The sequence below is a fragment of the Patagioenas fasciata genome, chromosome 3, assembly GCF_037038585.1.
Source record: "Patagioenas fasciata isolate bPatFas1 chromosome 3, bPatFas1.hap1, whole genome shotgun sequence".
In the NCBI taxonomy this organism is placed as follows: domain Eukaryota; kingdom Metazoa; phylum Chordata; class Aves; order Columbiformes; family Columbidae; genus Patagioenas; species Patagioenas fasciata.
The window spans coordinates 19,917,656-19,941,098 of NC_092522.1; the positions used below are offsets into that span (position 1 = coordinate 19,917,656).

The following is a 23,443-nucleotide window of genomic DNA, read 5'->3' on the forward strand; positions in this document are numbered from 1 at the left end:
GTGCATGTTGCAATGCTTATCTGTATTTTAGTGCTAATGAGCCTCAGTCTGTTAAGGTAACTTCTGGTTTGATGTAGGTGGCAATGCTGCAGTGGACAATGACCCAGAGATGGATGGGGAGGATGGTGTGTCCTTTATTAATCCAATTGGTACTTTATACACTCCAGCGCTTAAAGGCATTAATGTTGGTCAGAAGTCTTCTAGTGGGTTTCTTTCATGTTAAGAATAGTTTGCATCTGTAGGACAATTTAAAAGCCTTTGGGTACAGCTTAGTGTCATTGTGAGCATAAGGAGAAAGAAAGATAGCATAACAAAGTCCAATGGAAAATAAACAGAAGTAGTAGGAAGACAGCAGGTGGAGAAAATGTCATGGATGTTAGAAAACACTTCCCAACGAGATAACCTACCAGACTATAGAATAATTTTGTCCAAAAAAAGTAGTAACAGAACCTCATAGTTCAGGTAATTTAGGAAATAAGCAGATAAAGTACCTGAATATTCAGTAACAAACATGTTCCTTAGAGCATCCTTCAGCAAAGTATCCAGGCTGGACCAGGGAGTTTCTACAGAAAACAGTGCAGTGCTGCCCAGCAGTCTGTGGGAGTGATAAATACTGCCACTCCAGCCTGTGTTTGCTCAGAAGTCATCATCTTCAATATGTTTGAGATGTGTTCAGAAAATACAAAAATATTTCTTTATTCAGGAAAAAAAAAGTTTGCTTCAGAACAGCCAAAAGTATTTTCAAATACCGATGAACTCTGGCCTGACAAATTCAGCCGGAAGGTTTTGAAAACATTGCAGTGTTTGATCTCAAAGGGAGGAAAGGCCAGGATGAGAAGGGTGAGCCTCAGGGACTGCTGAAAGGGCAGGTTTCTATTAGGCTGGGCAGCAGACTCCTTCCTAACCTGGTAGGACCACTTGCTGCAAGAGAGTCGGTGCACCTCAGCTGCAGTGGGGCTTATTTAGCTGAATGTTATTTTCTACATGAGAAAGTACAGGAGCCATGGAAGGTGGGGAGAAATCAGTTTCTTAAATGGGTCCCACCCTGCCACATCCAGCAATTGTGTCTACCGTGTCCCCTGTTTCTGTCAGAGCCCAAGGGAACGATATGAATAATCTTTACAGTAGTTAACTCAGCTTCTTTCATCCACTCCCTAGTGACAGAGGGGCATGGAGAGGTGGATATTAGGCTGCATCTTAACTGCAGTCACTGTGAGATGGACGAGTGCCGTGTTGATCTAGAGACTCAAAAAGTCATTTGCTTTTGTGAACCAGGCACAGAGTTGGCTGAGGATGGTGTGTCTTGCATAGGTAAGTAGATGTATGAGGTAGGCTGGTAGCATGTGAAACAGAAAATGCATGGTAATAATCTGTATTCTGGACTGTAAGACATCCTGAAAGTGTTCTCTGGTCTCTTTCTCAAAACTGGCTCCTGTTGAATGTTACCTTCTTTCCTGATGGTATATGCTGCAGAGTTATTTTGCTAGGCTATGGACACATCGGTGCTAAGGCACTGGTTTGCTTTACAGCAGTATGTTTGGCATACTGGGCAGCACTGAGGAGAGTCAGATTTTGCATCTGGTTGTGCTGATGCTCACATTCTGCTCTGAAATCATGAAAGTTTGCACACTGAAGGAGTTGTCCAGCTAAACTTAACTTCCAGGTCTGTCCTCTTAGAAGGGAAAAAAGGGCAATGTGAAGCAGAATATACTTCCTGTGGGTTTGGACATAGAAGGTGCATGTGCAGAATTGATAAGAAGTTCTGAGTGAGTGATCTCTGAGGAAAAAAAAAGGCAGTGCCTGTACTTGCCTTACTTAAAAAGCAAGTGCTCAGAGCTCCATTACTTGGTTTCCTTCATATTCTTGCCCAGCAGTTAGAGCAAGTGCCTCCAGGATCACTCAGCATCCTGCTCTCAGCTTTATCACTGGCATGGGAAAATTGTTCTATATTTCTACCATTCCCATCTGTAAAATGGGTAAAAAGCATGTTCATATTGACAAGGTGAAGTAAACCTTAATAGATGCCTTGTGTGGTCCCAAGTGAGCATGCAGCTGTGGGATACTTAGTACTGCACTTACTGTTATCAGGTTTTTCTGCCTGGATTAGGTGCATTTAGGAGATTATATATTGCAGTCCTCTTTCTGCTTTTGCTGTGGTTTGGCATTGGTAGCAGCACTTTAGTGCCCTGACAATGTAATGTTCTTTCCACCTCCCTAACCTCCTGCCCCTTGTTTTTATGGCCTTGTTTTCATACCCAGAGAGTGCACATGTTAATTCATTGATAGCAAACCATCTGTTTTAATGGCTTGATATTAACTGAGGGAAGTGAAACAATGAGCTATTAGAGGTCATAGATCCTGAGAACTGCTCATGCCAGAGGTTGCTCCTGCACTACAGCAGCAGCAGATGAGTCAATAGAAGGAAGAGGAGAAAAATCTGAAAAAAAAAAAAAAAGTGGTTGCTGAAAGATCATTTCAAACGTAATTCGTTTTTCTCCTGCCTCCATTACAGCTGAGCCAGTGGTTCACCTCCCTCTCTCCTTGGTCTTGTCTGTAGTGACTTCAGCATTGGTGGCTGCTTTAATTTTGGCTTTTTCAGGAGTCATGATAGGTGAGTGTTTCTCTGCAAAAGATATTTTCATATGAGGGCTGGATCTGAGCCAGGGATAATTGGGCACTGGCAGGCAAAAGGATTCAGATCTTTAGCTACTGCTGTATTTAATGACACCTTGGCACACACACGCCTTAACTTCAGGTTTCAGTAGTTGTTTCTAACTGCAATGGCCAATTTGAGGAGGTTTCAGTTACTGACTGCATCTTGAAAGAGACATTACTGCTAGTGTTGTGGTGTGAAGCTGTCAGAACACAACTGCCACTGTTTTTGTGAGAACTGTTGGTGCATAATGCCTAAAAGCAAGCTTATATTTGTGTCCCTATGTACAGATTTGCCTCTTAATGTGTGACATTTAAGTTTGAAATTCTCACATAGGTTCCCCTTTTACTAACCACTGCTTGGTAGGATGTGAGAATTTTTGGCTTCTTTATTTGAAATCCTAAAAGGTATTTTTCAACCTTTCATTTTCTTATTTTAAAGTTGCTCACCTGCATTAAATTAAAAGCAGAATAGATCTGAATCAATGAAAAGCAACCAGGGATTCAAACCACAGCTTTGCCAATTTTCTTTGTCCACGCTCCCTGGGAGAGCAGAGGGATGCAGCCAGAGCAGCAAATGGCAACTATTAAATTAGATTTGTGCAGCTGTTTCAGTTTTAAGAGTTTCAGGAGTTATCAGTTGTGCACACATGGTCCTACATGTATGACATCTGGCCTGACAGTACTCCTTTAAAATTACTAATTACTTCTCAGGGAGTGGAAGAGTAATCCTCTTTCCATCCAACTAACCTATCATTGCCATCTCAGGATAGAGCAGCAATTTAAAAAATCAAAGCAAAAGCAATGAGGAGGAAAACGGAGGGCAGGTTTGTGGGTAAGTCATTACGTCCGTCTGCCTTTGCCAGTGCATGTTTACCCCTTAAATTCTTCCCCTGAGCAACATCTGCTAGAGAAGATGTGATAGCTATTACTGTCACAGTATTTGGGCTCAATCCAGCTCCCACAGAAATCAATAGTAAGGGTAATAGTGATTTAACCTGCTCACAACTGGCATCTTGCTTTGAAAAAAAGTACTCCAATATCAGTTACTATTTCAAGTAATATCCACAGGATGTCTTCCTTCAAGGTGTGATTTCTAATGACATTTCAGAAGTATCAGTGAGGTGATTCAAGAAATATAACACTACCATAAACTGATTTCAAATTTAATCCAACTTTGTTGTTTAGAAACAGGAAGTTTTCTTAAATGAGCTAGTTTAATGTACAATGTTATTCTTGAGCTAACTGTTTAATCTGTCCATTTCGAACAATATGATGCAATAAATCATTTCAGATTTTAGTCACCTCTGTGTGATTTAGGAAGGTGGATTATACCCCAGCTCCCTCAAGTTCAGGTCTAGACTCATACTTGGAAGGTCCAGTTAAGCTACATAGAACAAAACAAAAACCTCAGAACTGTGAAATCAGAGATCTCTGTAAGTGAAATTCATTTTACTTCTTCATGAGCAAGCCTGTTTCTTCATAAGATGTGTAAATCGAAGGTTCCTGGATAACTTGAGATTCCATTTTCTATCTGTAATTATTTGACGTACAGAAATATGACAGTGTTACTGTCTGGTTTGATTCGCTGAAAACTGGCCACACAGCAAATGCCAGTGACACGTGCTGCTGACCTGTTCCAAAGTCGCTCTGTGTCTCTGGTTTACTGTGTTCTCCATATTTAGTATATCGTCGGAAGCACCAGGAGCTACAAGCCATGCAGATGGAGCTACAGAGCCCGGAATATAAGCTGAGCAAGCTGCGTACCTCCACTATCATGACAGACTACAATCCCAACTACTGCTTTGCAGGAAAGACCACATCCATTAGTGACCTCAAAGAGGTGCCTCGAAAAAACATCTCCCTCATCCGGTAAATTCACCTTTGCCTTCCCCGTGTTTCACACTGTACACTCACATATGCTGTCTCTCTTACATGGGTGTGAACTCATGTCCTTGTGCAGACACATACAAATTCTCATGCACTTCTAGACTCGTGCTCCTTTTTGTGAGAAGAATGTAAATCTGCAGTAGTTAGGCTTCTGAGGAGGGAACTAGACTTTGGCAGTCTCCTTAACCTTTTACAGGTGCAGTGTTAATCTTCTGAGATTATGAGAGGAACTGAAGAGTCATCACCAGTAATTCAGACACACCTTTTGCAGACTGCACAATGAATGGCCCATTTCCACTTTTAACTGATGAAATGCTGGGAAGTCTGAGGCTTGTAGGAGGCTTTTTTAAAGTCTTTGATTTCATCTTTGGTAAAGACAATGACATCCTTAAGTACAGTAGCAGGAAAAACGATGTTTTGAGACTGCCAGACAGTATTAAAAGGACTGGAATGTAAAGCAAGCAGGATAGTCATGTCTAGACCAGAACTTCTGGAAAGTTTGAAATAGTCTCTTAAGAAGAAAATAGGAAAATTCAGAATTCTTTCCCACCTTGCTCTCCTCCAGGGTGCAGTGCATGCCATTTGTGAATGTGACGTTACCCTGGTACTGGTACTGTGCAGTTTTACGCAAAAAGCCAAGAAGTGGAAGCATGAAAGCTTGGAAGACTAGGGAACTTACAGTGCTAAAAAAGATGATGTTACGAGCAGTCTGTGCAGTCGGCAGTGTTTTGCTGTCTCTTACCTCATTTCCCCTTACCTGCACATTTTGCTGGTCTATATCTGGAAGTTTCCAGGGTACTCTGTGCTGCTGCTCTCCTTTGTCACTTGGGCTCTGAAAGGATTTTTGAAGTGTGGCAAGCTGCAGAGAGCACAGGCTACAGCCAGGATTTGATAAGTGCAGGGGAAGATGGGCATTTTGGGAGATGGGTTAGTCATAACTAACTGAGCTGTAGAGATCTGGTTCATACCCTCAGCTTGTAACAAGTTGGTCAGGCATAGCCAAGAACAGTGTCTCAAGCTGATACCTACAAAACGTTATTAAAAGAAGCAACTGAGTCACAGACAACGCAAGTCCTCAGTGCGGTTTCACTGCCTAGACTGGTCTTTATCCTGGCAAAACGACAGACAGAGCTTATGCAACAACTGAGCAGGTTGCCCTTAGCAGCGCCTGATTGAACTGCCAGCAGGGCAACAGCCCATGCAAAACCTGTCCACTGATATACCAGAGAACAAAATCAGTGCAGCTCTCATGCCAAACCTGGCTCTACCAGGAAAGTCCATGTCATAGAAAAGAGCCTTTTGCCCAGATTGAGATGCAGGCATGCCTCTTAGAGGTTCAAACCACAACTACCCGATGTGCAGCCCATGCAGTGTTAAGAGGGACTAAGGATCTGGGATGCAGCCTCATTCTCTGCCAGAGTTCGCTGTGTTGTTACAATATGCCACCTGTGTGGTATAGCTGTTGTAGCAGTTGACTTAATGTTAAGCGAGTGAACACTGAATAGACAGGTATGCAATATCTGTGTCACAAGGGCATAGGATAGGATCTGTTGTGTAATTACTCTTAATTCCTTTCTCTTTTTCTGGTACCCTTATTCAAAATAAAACTGTAAATTTCATAATATGATCAGTCCCAGAAACAAATCTCAGCCTGAATTTCCAGAGCTGAGTGCTTTATAAAGCACTATCATCACCATTTACTGGCTTAGGTGCTTATCCAGAATCACAAAATAAATCAGGAAGATACTTGGTTAAGAATTCAGGTCCTTTGAGAACCATTGTGCTTCCTAGTTTCTTGTTCAATGTTTTCTTTAATGATGATGCATAAACATCATGGGAACTCTTAATGTGCTTAGAGTATGGGAACACCAAGGCTTATGACCTATCTTTATTGACCTGTTATGGAGCACCCAACACTAAAGCACTGACACCAAAGCTGTAGAAGAGTGCTATCCATTACACATTGCACTGCCAGCAGCTTGATTGCACCAAGGACTGTTCACTTTGGGAGATTGTTTTCCCTACCAATTAAATACATTATAGGTGAAGGAAAGAACACATCAAGCTCTGGTCCCCCGTGTAGTGTGAGGAGTGATATCCTCAGTGTCAATATCCACTTCTCCCTGTTTCACTACAATGAAAATTGTGAGCCCATTCTGTGAGCTGTGACCATAGTGTTATAATGTGTGTTCTCTGTAGTAAAACCTTCTTGTCTTCTCTGGTCTGTCCAGGGGTTTGGGCCACGGAGCCTTTGGTGAGGTATATGAAGGTCAGGTGGCAGGGATCCCCAGCGACCCCACTCCCTTGCAGGTGGCTGTAAAAGTAAGTGACAGTGTATGAGTTATCATGATGGTTTCATGCACCTCTCACCCAAGAGTCCCAATGCATTATAAAAATGAAGATGAATTAAGTATTACTGAAGGATGTGGCTGGAAAGGTTGCTGCTCTACTGCAAGACTTTAATCCATCATAGTGATGGTACACCTCATAGTATATGGGCTTGTGAGTCTATTAAAAGGGGTCTGTAAGTAGTAAATAGGCAAAGATTTCCCATACAGCTGCAGTAGACAGCAGGTACGAGAAATAAATCCATCCTCTGTCCATCCTCCACATGCTACACCTGGTTTTGTTACCTGTCCAAAGCCTTTGAGTCAGAGACCAAAAGTCTTCACAGGGTCAAGAGCAGCTGGCATGTACATCGAAGACCATGCAAGTAGGAGACGTCTGGTTTTCCAGGGATCTCACCACTCCACTACAAGGTGGATATGTACTGGATGTGAAACTAAATCCTACAAGATCCTGGTAGGGTTCCGCAGGCCTTCAGTAGCCCAGCTAGCTTGTTTTTACCTAGAGGTTACATAGCAGCACAGTCATACTGCTGGTTATAGTTCATAGTCTTGCTGGGAGGTAGCAGGATTGAACTGTCTGAGAGCTCAGGAACTGTGGTTCTCATTCTTCATCCAGCAGAGTCCCATATATTGAGCACCGTTCCCTGTATGCTCTGAGCTATTTCCTTTATTGAGAGGAAGATGACAGTGGCATTAATGGGCCATGTGTTCTCATCTGTATCCCTCAACAGGCTTCACAATCTACTTTAGTAATGGTGTAGCTATTACCTTAGAATGTGGTTTATTTTAGTGAAACAATCGTAGAAGCAAAGAACAGTTTGGGTTGAAGGGACCTTCAGAGCACATCCAGTCCAACCCCCCTGCAATGATCAGGGACATCTTCAACCAGATCAGGTTGCTCAGAGCCCCGTCCAGCCTGGCCTGGAATGTTTCCAGGGATGGGGCATCTACCACCTCTCTGGGCAATCTGGGCCAGTGCTTCACCACCCTGATTGTAAACATTTTTATGGCATGGAGGATTGCTGCAGACAATGCAGATATCACAAGGATGACTGCAGACAATGTCAGTGCTTTTGATTGTGTCAGGTATTCTGTATCTGTAAGTTTAAATATATTCTCCTTGTCAACCTGTTTTTTCTTTTCCAGACATTGCCAGAAGTGTGTTCGGAGCAAGATGAGCTGGACTTCCTCATGGAAGCTGTCATTATTAGGTGTGTGTGAATAAGATCAAACACTTGTGTAGGCTTGCAAAGCCCAGCACTGTAAGGAAAATGATGCTTTAAGAGTTTATGTCCATGCAACACATCTATACGGTAATTTTAGCCCATTGCTGTCACTATTTTACAAAGAGGATAGGCATTACCAACCTTTTGTATTCTTCTTACAAATGAAGACACCAAGGCAACCAAATTATTAAGGGCTGAATTTTCAAGAGACTCCACAGCGGATTTCGTTATCCAGATTGAAAATCTTTAGGCCCAGTTTTCGGAATTAATAATAGGGTCCCTTGATTTGTCTTAGAGATCAGAACATGAGATAAAAAGAAACCTTAGGAGTTTTGGTTTGACCACTCAAAACTCACATATGGCATTGACCTAATGCTTCTGTCATATCGCGTCTCAGTGACTGAGTCCTAAAATCCACAGAAATAGTTTCCCATCATACTGAGGTCTGCAGAAAAATGGAAATACTAGTCTAGACCTTGAGGAATATCCCCTACATAAGCAGATCCCTTTGTCAGCATATTATTTTGAACAACTCTGCCCTGGCTCAGCTTCTACCCCTTGAACAGTGAAATTAGGAGGAGACTTTTATTTTAGCAGACATTCTTTGCTTCGTGTGACCCCTGAGTCTTGCTGTAGCCCAAAAAGGATGCAGAATACAGGAGGTGGAAAAGCGGCCAAAAGCTGTTACTTTCCCACCTTGATTTCTGCACTACTCAGACGGACAGAGAGTGCAGGGGTAGCACTTTGGCTTGATCCAGCTACCCTGCCTTTGAGATTTGTTACTTATTCTGAAAAAAAAAAAAATCCCCTCAGCAACACATTTTTATTCTTTTCTGTAGTTGTGCTTTTTGGATCAAAGCTGCTCCATAATTGAGTCTCCCTGTCTCCACAGCAAGTTCAACCACCAGAATATTGTGCGCTGTATTGGGGTGAGCTTGCAGGCACTGCCCCGTTTCATCCTGCTGGAGCTCATGGCTGGAGGTGACCTGAAATCGTTCCTGAGAGAGACACGGCCTAGACCAGTAAGAAAAGAGAAAATTGAATTTTATTTAGTAAGCTGCTGCCACAAGGCAAGTATGTAACTATAAAAGAGCTGATCCTGCAGCTGCTGTTTCCCACCATTTTAGAGGGTTGGAAAATTTCTGTTGCTAGAAGACGACTCTGTTGGCAGGATGCTACTGGGGTTATGCAGAGGTGCCTCATTTCCTGGACTTTGCTACATAGCATTACAGATACTATCTAAAGAAAGAATAAAATTAAAATTAAAAAAAACCCCAAACTTCTACTCTTACCTTCCTCACACCCTCTGGGGGTGGATTGAGGGGAAACATTAAGCTAGTAATGATAAATCCATTCTTTAAATTACTGATCAGGTGCATTTCTGTGGCTAGCTGTCAGTACCAAGTTTGACACAGGCAAGAAGAGAATCAGGCCTGGAGCTGTTGACTTAATAGAAAATATCTTTATTCCAGAGTTTTAAAGATTTTCCCACTGTAATCAGCATCAGTAGGAAATGAGTCAGTTAGAAATGTATGAGAAATAAATTATGACTTGAAGAGAGGAATCAGTAGTTCAGAAGAATAAAGTTTGCTCTGAGCACCCAGATCAGGGAAGCACCCAGATGTTGTTGGAGTTTAGCACCATGGCCCAGCTTCATACTTTGCCTCTACATTTCTTTGACACAGGGCAAAATGCTGGATTTTATCAGTACAAGAGAAACACAAATTGAATCTAACACATATAAATAAGATTATTCTTCAAGGCATTTGGAAACAGATTAACTTTGTATTTTTTCCTTGCAATTTGGTTTTCAGACATATAAAATGGTGTGTTGCCCATGAGCGGTGCAGTCTTGGATAGATTGCAGTGAAGTGGCTCCTGCCTGGATAGAAAGCTAAACACCCAGAAAGTTGAGATGTTTGAAATCGGAGCAGTCTTTATAAACAGAGGTTGGCTTTCTGTAGCACCTAGGGATGCTTTTGTTAGCTTATACAAATGGGCTGAACTTGGTGGTAGGTGAGTGGGAAAGCTCATGGTTGTTTTCAGTGTGGGCTCCGTTCTCATCCAGTGCAGAGCAGAACGGCATGGGCAGGATATGCTGCCTGGGAGGTGCTTTGTTCAAAACTGCCAGAGCAGGCTGTGCTAGATGGATGAAGTGGCAGGTGAACCAGGATGGTGTAGGGCAAGGGTATCCATCACTTTGCAATGGAATCATCTTTTTGGCTCATTAAATTAGAGGGAGAAGCCAGCTCAGAGTCTTGTGAGGAAACACCAAGAACATTAGTGTTGAACAGCAGGAATTTTTACCTACTTGCAGTAAGATGAAGCAGTTGCTTTTGTGGATGGAAAGCCTTTAATCTTCATAGGATGCAGTCACAGGAGCCTTCTGAGCTGAGGGATTTCTTTCTGTCTGCCCCTACCCCAGTCATCAGTTCCTCCTTGCATGCGAGGGCTTCCATTTCTGTTAGCAGTAGCTCTGTGCGACCCCTGTGAACGCTCATGTCAGAAGAGGTGGGCAGTTCACTCCAGGCACAGCATACACTACTTCCTTGCTGTTTCTCTTTTTGCCTTTGCTCTCCTTCCCTGCCTCTTCTTTCATTGTCTTTCCTGACCTGTCTGAGGTTATCTGGGACTGACCATTAACTACTACTACACACTTCTGTTACCAGCACCTTGAAATCCTCCCCTATTTCTGCTTTTAACTTTCTCCCAGGACTGAAGCAGACCTGGGACTGAGGCTGCTGTTTTCTGCTCTGTCCCATGCTTGTCACTCTTGCGGAAAGCCTGAGGTTCAAAGGCAGGTGGGCAGGTACAAGCCGGAACTGATTCAGAAAAATAATTTCCAGTCCCTCTGTAACAGCTGGGTGAATGTGCATGGCCTATGTGCAGACACAGATCCCTGTGTTTCATTTCCACTCCCAACAGCTTCCTTCCCCTTGCCTTGCCCTGCTTCTGCTGCCATCCCATGCAGTGGATGCCTGGTGAGAATGACAGGGTAATTCATTCTCTGGCTGCTGGGGCAGCTTCTGAGGGGCTAATGGTAGCTGTGAGTGCTGAGAAATCAGCCTCTGGTGCACAAGCTTGACTGCTGGCTCAGAAACTACGAGGCTAGGAGACTGACTCACTGACAGAGGTGAGATGTGTCAGGGGCGTTGTGCTCTGCGAGGTACGGGATGCAGCTGTGGAAATGGATTCATCCTCTGCATGTACTTGAGATGTGACAGAGCCTCTGCACATGAGGCCCATGGCTCAGTACTGTCAACTGTATCTTTGCATTGCTCTTAGTGAACCGTGAGCTGCTTTGTTCCTCTTATTCCTCATTCAAGGACTGAAGGTAGAAAGCAGGCGTAGCAGACTGGATGTCTAGTTTTCCAGGTCCATTAATGGAAAGACAAGGAACACTGCAGAGTAAACAGGCTTTTGTGAGCTTTGCTTCTAACAGGAATGAACTGAACACACAAGACCTGGTTGACTGACTCAGTAGCAGAGGTGCACTGCTCACTGTGCAGTAAGCACCATATGAATTACTGTTGTCATTTTTGCTTGGTTTCTCTTTTTTTTTTTTTTTCCCCAGTTTTGGCTTTTCTATCTGATCTCCTTACTACCTTGTCTTTTTCACCTACTTCTGTTTTCATTCTGATTGCAGAAGATAAAAGACTTACGTGCTCATTCTCTACCTTCATCCCCCAGGTGTTCTCCCCACTCCCCTGCCACTAACCTCAAATTCGTTGGCCAGTTTCAGTGAAAGTTAATAGAGGTGCTGAAGGCATTCTTATCTCCCAGGGCTCCTGAAAGGAGAAAGCGCCATCCTTGAATGACCACTGAGCACAACAGTTGTCTTGTTTGGCTTGCCAGCAAGAACCTGTGTGACTTGGAGCAAGACACACCAGCACACTGCTGTGAGCTCAGCCACGGAAAAACATGCAAGAGAGCAGAGGGAATGGAGGAGAAGGAGGCAATGCGAGGGAAGGGGGAAGTTAAGATGTTGTAAGGGACATGAAGTGAGAAGCTAGAGCTTCTGCAGAAGGTATCAGGAAACGGGATGCAACTTAATGGGAGATCAGGATACTGCCAGCGCACAGGTTATTGTATGTTATTTGTCTGTGTTTTTCACATAAATAATGAAAGCAATGTTCAGCCAACACGTGGTGATTCTTCTGGACTCTAAGCAAGAACTGATGATATGTGTAAACCAAATATTCATCCAACATCACTGATACAATACCAGTGACTTTTGTGGAATATTGTCGATTTGTGCCAGCCACATCTACTCTGTAAGCTTCAGACTGAAACTTCTCCATGGGTCAAAGGTTTACAGTCCTGAAGGGCTTCTCTGCCCCATTTCTAATAAAGTTTCACATCTATTATAGGATTACCCCTTCCTCCTCATCTGGAGAGAGGCATTCTGGTAGATTCAGAAATGCCTGGAATCAGAGCCTTCGCTCCTTATGAGTGTTGCAGAATTGTCCCTTCTGGGAAGTTCAGTGCTGATCTTTCTCACGCACACAGCACAGCAATCAAAGAACAGCTCTGGAAGATAAATTGTATATGGATAAATGATTCCCCTCCTTTGTGTTGTGCAGCCTGTTGCACAGAGCAGTGATTACGCTGAACAATACACAGAATTTCCTTCACCTTTAGCAAGATTCAGCCTCACCCAGGGAGATGTCACGCGAGCGCTTCCAGCGTGCCCAGTGCTCTGAGCAGTGGTGCATTGCAGCTGCCATTGTCCATTCATCTGGGGAGCAAAAGCTGTAAAGCGAATCCTTTGGTGCCTCAAGGCTGCTCCCCTTGCAAAATGTATCCCAAACCTCCATTTTTCAAACAAAGTACATGGCTAAATTGTCCTTGGGTGGGCAGTCACATCTGTTTTAGGACTGTATTTAGCCAAATAAAAGGTGGAAGGAATCCATCCGTGCAGGAGAAGGAAGGGAAAAAAAGGGAAAAAGAGAAAAAAATGCTATGCTGTTGAAATCAGCCTGTGGCTTCAGCCTACTGACTGCCTTGCTGTATAGCTCAGGTCTGGAATCGATTGCACGTAAAGAATTGAGCTTTTTACTCAGTTTTCACTTCAGGTTTCTGACCCTTGCTCAGAAGAGGAAGGAATGGATAGAGATATTCATTTCCCTTTGGTTATGCCCTGAAAGTAAAAAAAAAGGCATCTGCGTCCTTTCTTACTGTAGCCATATTGTGTAGCTGGTGAGTCAGTTTAACATGCAGAGATAAAAAAAGATTATTCCCCCCTCCCCATGAAAGTGGGGTGAGAGAAAGGCTTTGTGTTTTCAGGAAATTGTTAGTCTACAAAAAGAAAGGTTTTAGGGGGAGATGCAGTCTGGTGTTTTAAAGAATCAGTTAAGTATATATATGCAACGAACTATACTGTGTTAATAATAAAATATAGGCAGGTGGTACATAGTCATGAACAGGCTTTGTTCACATAAAGATGCAGCATTTTTCAATTATTGCATTAGTTGAGTGTTGAGGCCAGGTTTTTCCTAATCTCTTTAAGACTTTTCTTAGGTTTCAGCAGCCAGTATTTACTGTTTAACTACTGGCTGCTGCCTGCTGCAGAGCCTGGACTTCTTTCCAGTCCCAGTTAGCAGTGGTTTAGATCAGGTGGGATGGCCAGCGCAGCATCATGTCAGTCTAGAGATACGTTTCATCACAACTGATGGGCTGACAGGGCCAGCAGTCCCTGTCACTGGAGAACCCGTGCTGCTTTGTGCATTGGTGGGAGAGACACGTGGGCAGGTGTGCCTTTTGGGCACTGGGCATCATGGTAGGTGTCACAAGAGAGAGCCAGAGGGTGGGACAGGCTTGTTTGGTCAAGTGACCAAGGCCACAGAGAAACACTTAGCTAGCAAATGGCAGCTGTAGAGTAAGCAGTCACAGAATCATAGAATGTCTTGGTTTGGAAGGGACCCACAAGGATCATCAAGTCCAGCTCCTGTCCCTGCATATGACAACCCCACAGTTCACACCGTGTGTCTGAGGGTGTTGTCCAGTCTCTTCTTGAACACTGTCAGTCTTGGGGCTGTGACACCTCTCTGGGGAGCCTGTTCCAGTGCTCCAGCACCCTCTGGGTGAAGAACCTTTTCCTAATGTCCAACCTGAACCTCCGCTGGCACATCTTCCTGCCTTTCCTTTGGGTCCTGCCCGGTTGTTTGTCACCACACTGGCAGCAATGATCTCCTCCTCACCCACAGGACTGGCTGCAGGGATCACTGCTTCACACCTTGGTGCAGAAGCTGATGGTTTTGTTTCAGAGGCCAGCAAACACAAGCTGGTACTCAGCCTGCCCTGCTCACTAAAGCATCTGCTCCTGCTGGCAAGGGCTGTAGCCTTCATCAGAGGGGCAGGGACCAGGAGTTGGCAGCCTTACTCTTCCATAGCCCTTGGCTACACAAACCTGTGTCAGTGCTCCAAGGGGCAAGATAAAACCTACACAGATGTGGAGGAGGGAAAGAGCAAATGTGACTCATGCCATTATACCAAATGTCATTCTCATTGTTCAAGGTGACTTTAGAGAAAATCTAGCAAAATTACAAAGAAACTGAGTGAGGACCAGTTCAGGCTACAGATCTCCTCAAAAATCTGGCTGAAAATTCACAAGTGTTTCCCATGAGAATGGGGAGCAATTCTTACAGAGCTGGAAATTCAGATCCAGCTGTTCTGATTCTGTCCCTGGGATTTGCATGACATTGTGCCTGCACATCCTTCACAGAGTTCATGCATATGAGCTCTCTATTGTGCATTTTTGCTATTTTGTGTGTTAACATCTGAGCTATGTCACATGTTGGAGAATTCCCAGTTCTGTACCAGGGATGAATCATGTCATGTTCTTGCTTTTAACCCATGTTTGTTGCTTGCCTTTTGGTAGAATCAGCCATCCTCCCTTTCCATGCTGGACTTGCTCCATGTGGCTCGTGACATCCCTTGTGGGTGTCAGTACCTGGAAGAGAACCACTTCATTCACAGGTAGGTGAACACACCTGTGTCAGCATGGGCATGGCTTACACACAGGCCAGCACAGACTTGTAATGTGCTGCTTGATATGTTTATGTCCTGCTGCACTCTAGTGGCTGGATACCTTTAAACAAGGTAGATAAAATCAGCATAATAGAAGCAATTAACAGACAGGCTGCTATAAACCAGGGTGCAGAGGACTGAGGTTTTACCAAAGTCTCAGTGCATGCACTTGTGCAGCCTGTTTTGCTACTCTGCAAATGGAAACACAATCGCGTGACAGAAGTCTTCAAAGCTCTTCCCGTCGTAAATTTTGCTTAGTGCCTTTCTGCTCATTCTGGAACCCTTTTCTTCTCCCTCTTGAATAATGGAAGTACAGCCAGAAGTGCAGCACCTTATGACTATCATTACCTGGTCCTGCAGAAAGGGGTGTTTGGCAAATGTCCATTATTCTACCTGGAGCATTATGTAGAGATGAGTAGAGAGAGATTGTAGTTCACTCTCCTGAAAGAGCTACCCACAAGATATGCCACCACATTATTCAGATCTCAAGGTTTACTTCAGCCCAGCAGAGGTGAAGCTGGAGCTTTACCTGCACACATGGATTCAAGCCTGTACCTTCAGTCTTCAGAACACCTGCACATTGTTGTTCATCCTGTCCATGACAGTACACCCATTTGACAATGTTTGAACAAGCATGGTAGTAACAGGTCAGCGGATCATTCCCCAGACAACTTAGTGTTGGTACTGGCACATTGCTGAACTCAGCCCCACTCCTTGCAACTCCTTAGAGACTTAAAAATAGCTCCTGGTGGGAAGGGAGGCTCATGGAGGTCCATCCTTTCAGCTGAAAGTTGTTACATGGAGATTAAAGAGGAAATGTTAAAAAGCTAAACTATTCTTGCTTTTGGGCTAGATTGGAATTTGGGACATCACTAGTTATCCATAAACACTGCCTTATCTGGCTTTTGTGGGCTCTCTGCAGCTCAGGAAAGTAGCTACTATTCTTTGTTTTCTTTTTGGCTGGCAAAACGGTTGAATGATTAAGTGGTTCTTCTCTTTCTCTTGCTTTTCTTCCCTTTCCTTGTAGGGATATTGCTGCCAGGAACTGCCTCCTTACCTGTCGAGGGCCTGGGAGAGTGGCTAAAATTGGAGACTTTGGAATGGCCCGGGATATATACAGGTAGCAGAGCTAAGCCCAGGGTATCTGCAAGTGGCAGCTGGCTGAAATGAGTGAGGAGTGGTGTTTGTGCAGGAGAGCAGGCTCTACCCTGCTCTGCATAACGCTAGCAAGGCAGAGTGGAGAGATCCCACCCTGCTGAATCCCAGCTAATGCATTTTTGGTGTTTGTCTTCGTGCGTAGTTTAACTGTGCTCTGCAGACTTTTCCTACTCCTGACAGCTTTCTTCTGGGTGATGAAGTCTGATGGTCATGGAGGGCATTTTTCCTCCCTCTTGTACTATGTCCTCAGTTTCTTGTCTTTAGCTTCTCCACACTGAATGGCATCGATGTGCCCTTTTGTTTTTGTGGTCCCAAATCATTCTGAGTTTAATCTCTCTCCTTGATACTACCTCTGCCCCTTTGGTTTGATGTCATCAGTAAATCTCCTCAATTTACTGCAGATAAAGGAGGAAGGTGCAGAGGAAGGTCAGGAAAATGTAATCAACCAAACTGGAATTCAGCCAGGATGCAGGGTTAACTACTCTGCTCTTGCGGGAAGTGCCAGGAAATCTTTAATGACCACAAGCAGTCAGGGCTGTAGTTTGATACCTCATCTTCCAGATAGCACCTCCAGAAGCACAGCACCTTGTCCTGCTGTGCTGAGGAACTGATTTGCCTCTGACTCGGAAGAAGGAATGCCTTGTTCTCAAGTCACCCACACTGTTTATTCCAGTGCCTTGCCTTCTTTTTTACCTGCTTGGGGATTCTCCTGTGCAATTACTAAGCCAGGCCTGGCTCTGCTTAGCTTGAGATCTGACAGTATTACAACCTGAGGTGATGCAAACAGTGTGCTACCTGCAAAAGCCCAAGTGTGTCAGAGCTGCTTATTTTTTTTCCTTCTCTCCTCCCTCTCCCTTCACAAAGAGCCCCCGCTCTGCCACACTGTCTGATGGGACTCTGCTGGGGCAAAGTAGCATCTGTCACACAATCAGCAGAACCAACTGCCAAGATGAATGCTTTGGTGCTGAGTTTTCAAAGATGCCTTTGAAGTTTGCACATGTTTCTGTGTCCAGGAACATCCTTTGGATGCTCTGGCTGTGTAGTTATGAACAGTGATACCACAAGCAGCCTACTGCAGCTGCCAGTATGGGATCCGAGGCTTGTAGATTTTATTGTAAATGACGATGACACTAAAGGACGGATGTTCTTCCTGTCTCAGGAGCACGGGAGGTGGTTTGTGTACTCCTGTCCCAGCTCTAACAGTGAAGCATCTCCCTCATTAACCCCTGGTTCTCAGGGTTTTGCATTTCACTTGCAGTTCTTCAGACTGGGTACATATGGAACAGACCTTGTTCATTTTTGGTGGGGGTGCACAAGTTGACCATGTGTGAGGCAAGGTGGAGATCTTGCTGTGGCTGAGAGGTGCAGGAGGATGGCCCTGCCAGCAGCAGAGCGGTGTGTGAGTAATTCAGTAGGAGTGTGCACACAGGTAACCATAACTTGGGTTCACCAAATCAGGCCTAAAGCGAGGGACATGAGAGCAGTCATTCCCTGGTCTGCCCATTTCCGCTGTTTTTGTGAGAAGGAGCAGATCTCTTCAGCTGTGCCATACTGTTTTGTCTAAATTGGTCTCTCCTCTGGCTTATAATTTGGATATTTGTAATTATAAAAATTCTAAATTAATGATATTTTCTGAATTCTTGGCTCACTCTCTGTTTCGTTTGTTCTTTGCAGAGCCAGCTACTATCGGAAGGGGGGGTGTGCAATGTTGCCTGTCAAATGGATGCCTCCTGAGGCTTTCATGGAAGGGATATTTACATCAAAAACAGACACATGGTGCGCTTCCTTTCTTTCTTAGTCCCATCTGTCTGTCTGTGTTGTAACCTCTTTTGTAGAGTGTGAATATTTTGTAAAAAATGCATGTTCATTTCTCATTTACTAAAAAGACAAGCTAGGTCTTTCAAAGCCACTAATCTTGGAGGAGACAATAGAACAGAAAGATCAGACCTGTGTGAAGGCAGGTGCTGCCAGGGAGGTGAGCAGGCGGGGAAGGGAGGTTGAGGCAGATGCAGGTGCCACTTTGCTGCTACAGGGAGGAACATCTTAGTTCCACGCTGAGGAAAGCAGCACGGGAGACTGCAGGCAGGGTCCATCCTCCAGTGAGGAAGAAGAGCATCATGTACACTGGCCCAGGTTGCCCAGAGAGGTGGTAGATGCCCCATCCCTGGAGACATTCAAGGCCAGGCTGGACGGGGCTCTGAGCAACCTGATCTGGTTGAAGATGTCCCTGCTTATGGCAGGGTGGGTGGACTAGATGAGCTTTGAAGATCCATTCCAAACCAAACTATTCTGTGATTTTATGTATTGTGGCTTTCATCTTTCTCCTGGCCTGCAGCAGCACTGTGAGCTCTTGAGTTGCCAGTGGCCACAAGAGGGCGAGGGAGATTGGGTGAGCAGGAGGCAAGAGCTCGGGAGGTGTGTGGAGGGGATGCAGCTCCAGAGCAGGCCCTGGCAGAGGGGTGTTGATATGAGCTCTCTGTGGCTGAGCTGCTACCTGTTGCAGCACCAAGCACAAGAGTTTCCCATTGCTGCACATAGCGCTTTGCAATTTGAATCAGTAAGGGGGTGATTTCCAAGCAGCTGAGCAGATTTGGAGGGAGTCCTGTCCTGTTGTCCCCAGGGCTTTGCAAGCCACACCACACAAGCCCAGCACTGTGATATTAGCTGATGAATATTTTTGTTGTACTCTGAGCTACAGGTGGGGGCTGTGGGGCTCAGAGCATCAGTGGGTATTCATTGGTGTGTTATTTCATGCAGAGTAGCTTAATCGAGAGGGAAAGTTTGTTGTAAGTGATCAGGCCACTGCTCCACTCAGTGCTGTCTCCAGCAGGGACTGATGTCTCAGAAAAGCATAACCTGACTTTCTCATTTATTACATCTAGTTGAGCAGTGCTGAGTACAAGGGTAAAGCAACCATATTTACCTACCTAGGCTTCACTCACTTAACAGTCAACTATTAGCATTCATTAAATTACTCAAAGTCCACTGTTACAACTATGCAGCTTATTTATGTCTGAATCCTGCAGCGGTGATTTCCACAAGCTGCCTGAGAACAGACCACAGAGAGCAATGTTGACGGTGCTGCATCCAGGGGTGTTGCCCCTCAGTGATGGTCATTCCCATATCCTTCACTTTGTTTTCCTTCTCCTCTGTGTTCAGGTCCTTTGGCGTACTGCTGTGGGAGATATTCTCTTTGGGATACATGCCCTACCCTAGCAAAAGCAACCAGGAGGTTCTGGAGTTTGTAACCAATGGAGGAAGGATGGATCCACCTAAAAACTGCCCTGGCCCTGTGTATGAAATTTTAGCTTCGATATATTCATACAAATAAGGTTACGTTTGGATGCTGTTCTCTAGTCAGAAGTTAATCATTTGTAAGATTTATCTTATCTTGACTGATCTACCTTATTGAATTTAAGTGCCAGTGACTTCCCTACTAGTTAAATTTTCTGTGTGCTTTGGAGAAGAATTCCGGGCCCCTTGGAGAAGTACTGGCTACTGCTTTTGCAGTCAAAGATGCTGCCATATTTCTGTGTCTTAGGTTAGCCCTGAAACCACTAATATATGAGGTTCTTCACAGGTAGGGAAAACTGGTCTCCATTACCTGTAGCCTTGCCTATCTCTAGTGAATTTCCCAAGGGATTTCAGGTGGGTGGGTTATTTCTCTGATGTGCTGTGGACGTCACCCCACTGGTGGCCACATTCCCGTGGTTACCATCACCTCAGCTGTCTGACTCTGGGGAAGGCAGAGCACTTGTATTTATTAAAGTCAGAGTGGTGATGTGTGCTCGTGGTTTCTAGGATGCAGCAAGTTGCTGTTCTGTACCAACAGGATCTGCTATTTATGAGCATCTCCCGTTCTCCTCTTCCAGGTACCGCATTATGACCCAGTGTTGGCAGCACCAGCCGGAAGACCGGCCAAATTTTGCCATAATCCTGGAGAGGATTGAGTACTGCACTCAGGTATCAGTGTTCATTTGACTCGACTGAGAGGGGTGGGGAGGGTTCCCGTTGAGGAGCAGTTTAGGCGAGGCAGAACATGCAATGAGCAAGCAGTACTGCATTTCTGCAGTCAGCCTGGGACCATTACTGTGTCAGCCTGGGACCAGTGGCTGGGGTATTTACCCCAACAGAAGGCTGATCCTTCTTGTCTTTTACTGCCAAAAGGCACAAACTTAGCTTTACAAAGAGTAGACCTGTAGTTCTGCTCCTAAAGGCACAGATTCTAACAAGCAAAAGAGCTAAGACAGGTCAGCACCCATACATGTTTCCCATGTGTCATGTCAGCCACTCCATCCCAGTGTTCACCCTTAAGGTGTGGTCAGCACTGAGCAGAAGTGGTCCTGGCTTAGAGCACCTTTTCCAGGTGGTTTCTGCGTCTGCGCACATTTTTCTAAATCTGGCCTCAGTCAGTTTTCTTTCCCTCACTGGTCAGGAGGCTTGGTCTGTTTTTCATGTGTGTTTGGATCCCGGGATGGAGAGGCATTGTTTTCTGCTATCTATAGCTTGCCATGTCATCCTCAATAATTAAAAGTTGCTCAGATCACCACATTTTCTCTCAGTTTAATTTTCAAAACTGCTTAAATAGCTCAGAACCGCAGTCCCTATGGATTCAGGATTCAAGGGGTCTGGCAGTATTGCCTTCTCTCTGCATTCCCATTCCTCCCTTGTTGTGTGGAAGCAATACTTTCATGGCTGAAACTTTCTCATATTATCTGAGAATGTTATGAACTTCGAGATGATATAGATTCCAAAACAACATTCCCACGGGAAATCTGGCTGGACATAAAAAATGTTTTTCATTGGCTTTGTTCCTCTGCTGTTCTGTGATGAGTTTTAGGGTTGCTTTTTTTTGAAGAGTTCAATTTTAAGGGTATCCTATTGCATCTCATGGCTAACTGTATTTTGCCAGCATCCTCTACCTATGGAATATGGGCTCTGGGTGGTGGGAAAGATGCTCTGTGATCATAGCACGACAGCTGTCAGGCATGTCAGGTTTTTTACCAAGTCTGAGTATGCATGATGGTAGCAGGCTTTGAGAAATCCTCATTGTTCTCCCCGGCAGGATCCAGATGTCATCAACACTGCTTTGCCAGTAGAATACGGCCCATCAGCTGAGGAGGAGGAGAAGGTAGCGATGCGCCCTGACGATCCAGAAGGAATTCCTCCTCTCTTGGTCTCCACACACCAAGATAGAAAGGATGACAAGCAAACTCTGCCATCTCCACCACCCCTGCCATCAGCCACTGCTGCTGGAAAAGCTCTCGGCAAAGTGGGAACCTTGGAACCGCCAGTCCCGGGGAAGGTGCAATCATCCTCAGTGGGGGGACATATCAACATGGCCTATGCCCAGTCCAATCCTCCTTCTGAGCTGCACAAAAGCCGGAGCTCCAGAAACAAGCCCACCAACCTCTGGAATCCAACCTACGGTTCCTGGTTTGCGGAGAAGCAGGCCAGCAAGAACAGTTCTCTGCTGGAGAAGGAGATGCCCGAGAGGGAGAATTTGGGACAGGAAGGAAACTGTACTGTGGGGCCCAACATTGTGACTGGCCGACTGCCTGGGTCCTCCCTGCTGTTGGAGCCATCTTCCCTAACAGCAAGCATTAAAGAAGTGCCTCTCTTTAGGCTCCGCCACTTCCCCTGTGGGAACGTCAACTATGGGTACCAACAGCAGGGCTTACCCTTGGAAACCTCCACGCCACCTTGCACGAGCAGTTACGAGGACCCCGTCCTTAGAAACAAGAGCCACATAACCCAGCAGGGGCCGTGAGAGCCCTCTACCCTCTTGACTTTTCCCCCTGTGGCCCCTGAGCATTGAAGAGATGTCCTGTTACCCAACACACCATGAGCAAGGGATCCGGCTGCATCACCTTCCATTCTGTGCCAGCTTGCTCCAAAAGTGCCACCCTCGAAGCTGTAATTTCAACTGACCTGAGAAGGTTCCAATCATTGGAGTAAAAGAACCAAGGGGGAGGGAGGATACAGGAAAGAGATGCTATCTGCAAGGCCCGGCTGCTGTTGCATCAACTCATACGCATGGTTGTTGTCATGCCCTTCCTGTGAGCTTTTCTCAGTTGTTCATTCTCTGCTTAAGTGTAAAGCTGCAGCTCACCGAGTGTTTCATGTCTGGGGTTTCCTTGCCAAACCTGTGGTTGCTGTGGAACACCTGGAGGTCTCCGGCAGCTGCCAGAGGTTGTAGTGGGTTTGGGGAGAGCATCCTCCATCCAAACTGAAAAAGGATACAAGAGCACTGAATGGTGACGCGATGGCACGTGCCCAAGTTGTGTCCCAGCTACAGTCCGGTCTTCGAAAGTCCTTGAATGCATAGTGGTGATGGCGGCAGGGCAATACACTGGTCATACCACATTCCTTGAAAGAGAGAGGAGAGGAAGCACAGAAGATGGGTGTAGATGCTATGAGGTGTATTCTGGGTTGGGAGTGGGGAGGGTGTTGTTTGGCTGGGGTTTTTTTGTTTTGTTTCCTTTTTTTTTTTTCCTTTGCTTAAGAACTAAAACGGAGTAAAGCCCTTTAAAATTCCTTCTGGCCTACGAAAGTAGGAATGTCCTTCATCAGGAACTTGTGCATGTCAAGCAGAACCAAGGTGAAGTTTTAAAGGACCATAATCATGAGAGGAACTTTCACCATGCCCTGAAAATGGACAGCCACCCACGTACCTCAGAGGTTTACAAGAGCCTTTGATGTACCCTGTACAAACGACAACATAAAAGCAGAAGACTACATCGTGCCACAACCTGGATGCCAGATACCGTCTGTATTTGCGAGGTTTAGCCCTTGTTCTTTAACAAAAAGTGTATGATACTGGTTTAAAGATAAGCACTGCATTGACTCATTTTGTACACCTCGTGCATGAAAAATATTCCAGTTAAGTGTATTGTCAAAACATAGGTGTAGGAAATAATTCATGTGTAAAGTTGTGAATTAGTAACTTCAACTTAGGGTTGCAAGGAGCTGTTTTAGCATGAATGCTGTCTGAAAAAGGGATGCCTGTTTCCAAGGAAATAGGTGTAACGGAGCACCAGCAAAGGAATGTGGATGTGTTCTTCAGTCTGAGACTCTTCGTTTCAGTGAAGTGACTGAATCTGGCCCTGGATCCAAACATGGAGGTAAGCTCCTGTCCTC

The 23,443-nt window shown here is 45.0% G+C and overlaps 2 protein-coding genes across 4 annotated transcripts in view; both read left to right on the forward strand.

Moving 5' to 3' along the window:
• LOC136099675 (ALK tyrosine kinase receptor-like) overlaps window positions 1-223 on the forward strand; it is an 84,638-nt gene extending 84,415 nt beyond the window's left edge. The window contains exon 13 of the mRNA XM_071807262.1: window positions 78-223. Within this exon, the coding sequence (XP_071663363.1) occupies window positions 78-223 (146 nt within the window). The remainder of the gene's footprint in view (window positions 1-77) is intronic.
• LOC136100165 (ALK tyrosine kinase receptor-like) lies at window positions 219-22,073 on the forward strand. Of its 3 annotated transcripts, XM_065835015.2 has the most exons (12): window positions 220-1,311; window positions 2,513-2,611; window positions 4,338-4,524; window positions 6,774-6,864; window positions 8,037-8,101; window positions 9,009-9,138; window positions 14,997-15,094; window positions 16,173-16,265; window positions 17,978-18,079; window positions 19,463-19,597; window positions 20,176-20,266; window positions 21,369-22,073. In XM_065835015.2, exons 1-12 carry the CDS (start codon window positions 1,218-1,220, stop codon window positions 22,071-22,073), a joined length of 1,890 nt encoding a protein of 629 aa, XP_065691087.1. In that variant the 5' UTR covers window positions 220-1,217. The 3 variants fall into 3 exon arrangements, with proteins under 3 accessions (XP_071662014.1, XP_065691087.1, XP_071662015.1); XM_071805913.1 differs by lacking the exon at window positions 16,173-16,265 and having other exon boundaries at window positions 219-1,311; XM_071805914.1 differs by lacking the exon at window positions 2,513-2,611.
• Window positions 22,074-23,443: the final 1,370 nt, after the last annotated feature.

Bases quoted from the DNA above. Each gene is read 5' to 3' on its own strand.
- LOC136100165 (XM_065835015.2), top strand. From the start codon at position 1,218: ATGGACGAGTGCCGTGTTGATCTAGAGACTCAAAAAGTCATTTGCTTT. The intron at 8,102-9,008 runs GTGTGTGTGAAT...CTGTCTCCACAG, and splicing joins ATGGAAGCTGTCATTATTAG to CAAGTTCAACCACCAGAATA. The intron at 20,267-21,368 runs GTATCAGTGTTC...TCTCCCCGGCAG, and splicing joins GGATTGAGTACTGCACTCAG to GATCCAGATGTCATCAACAC.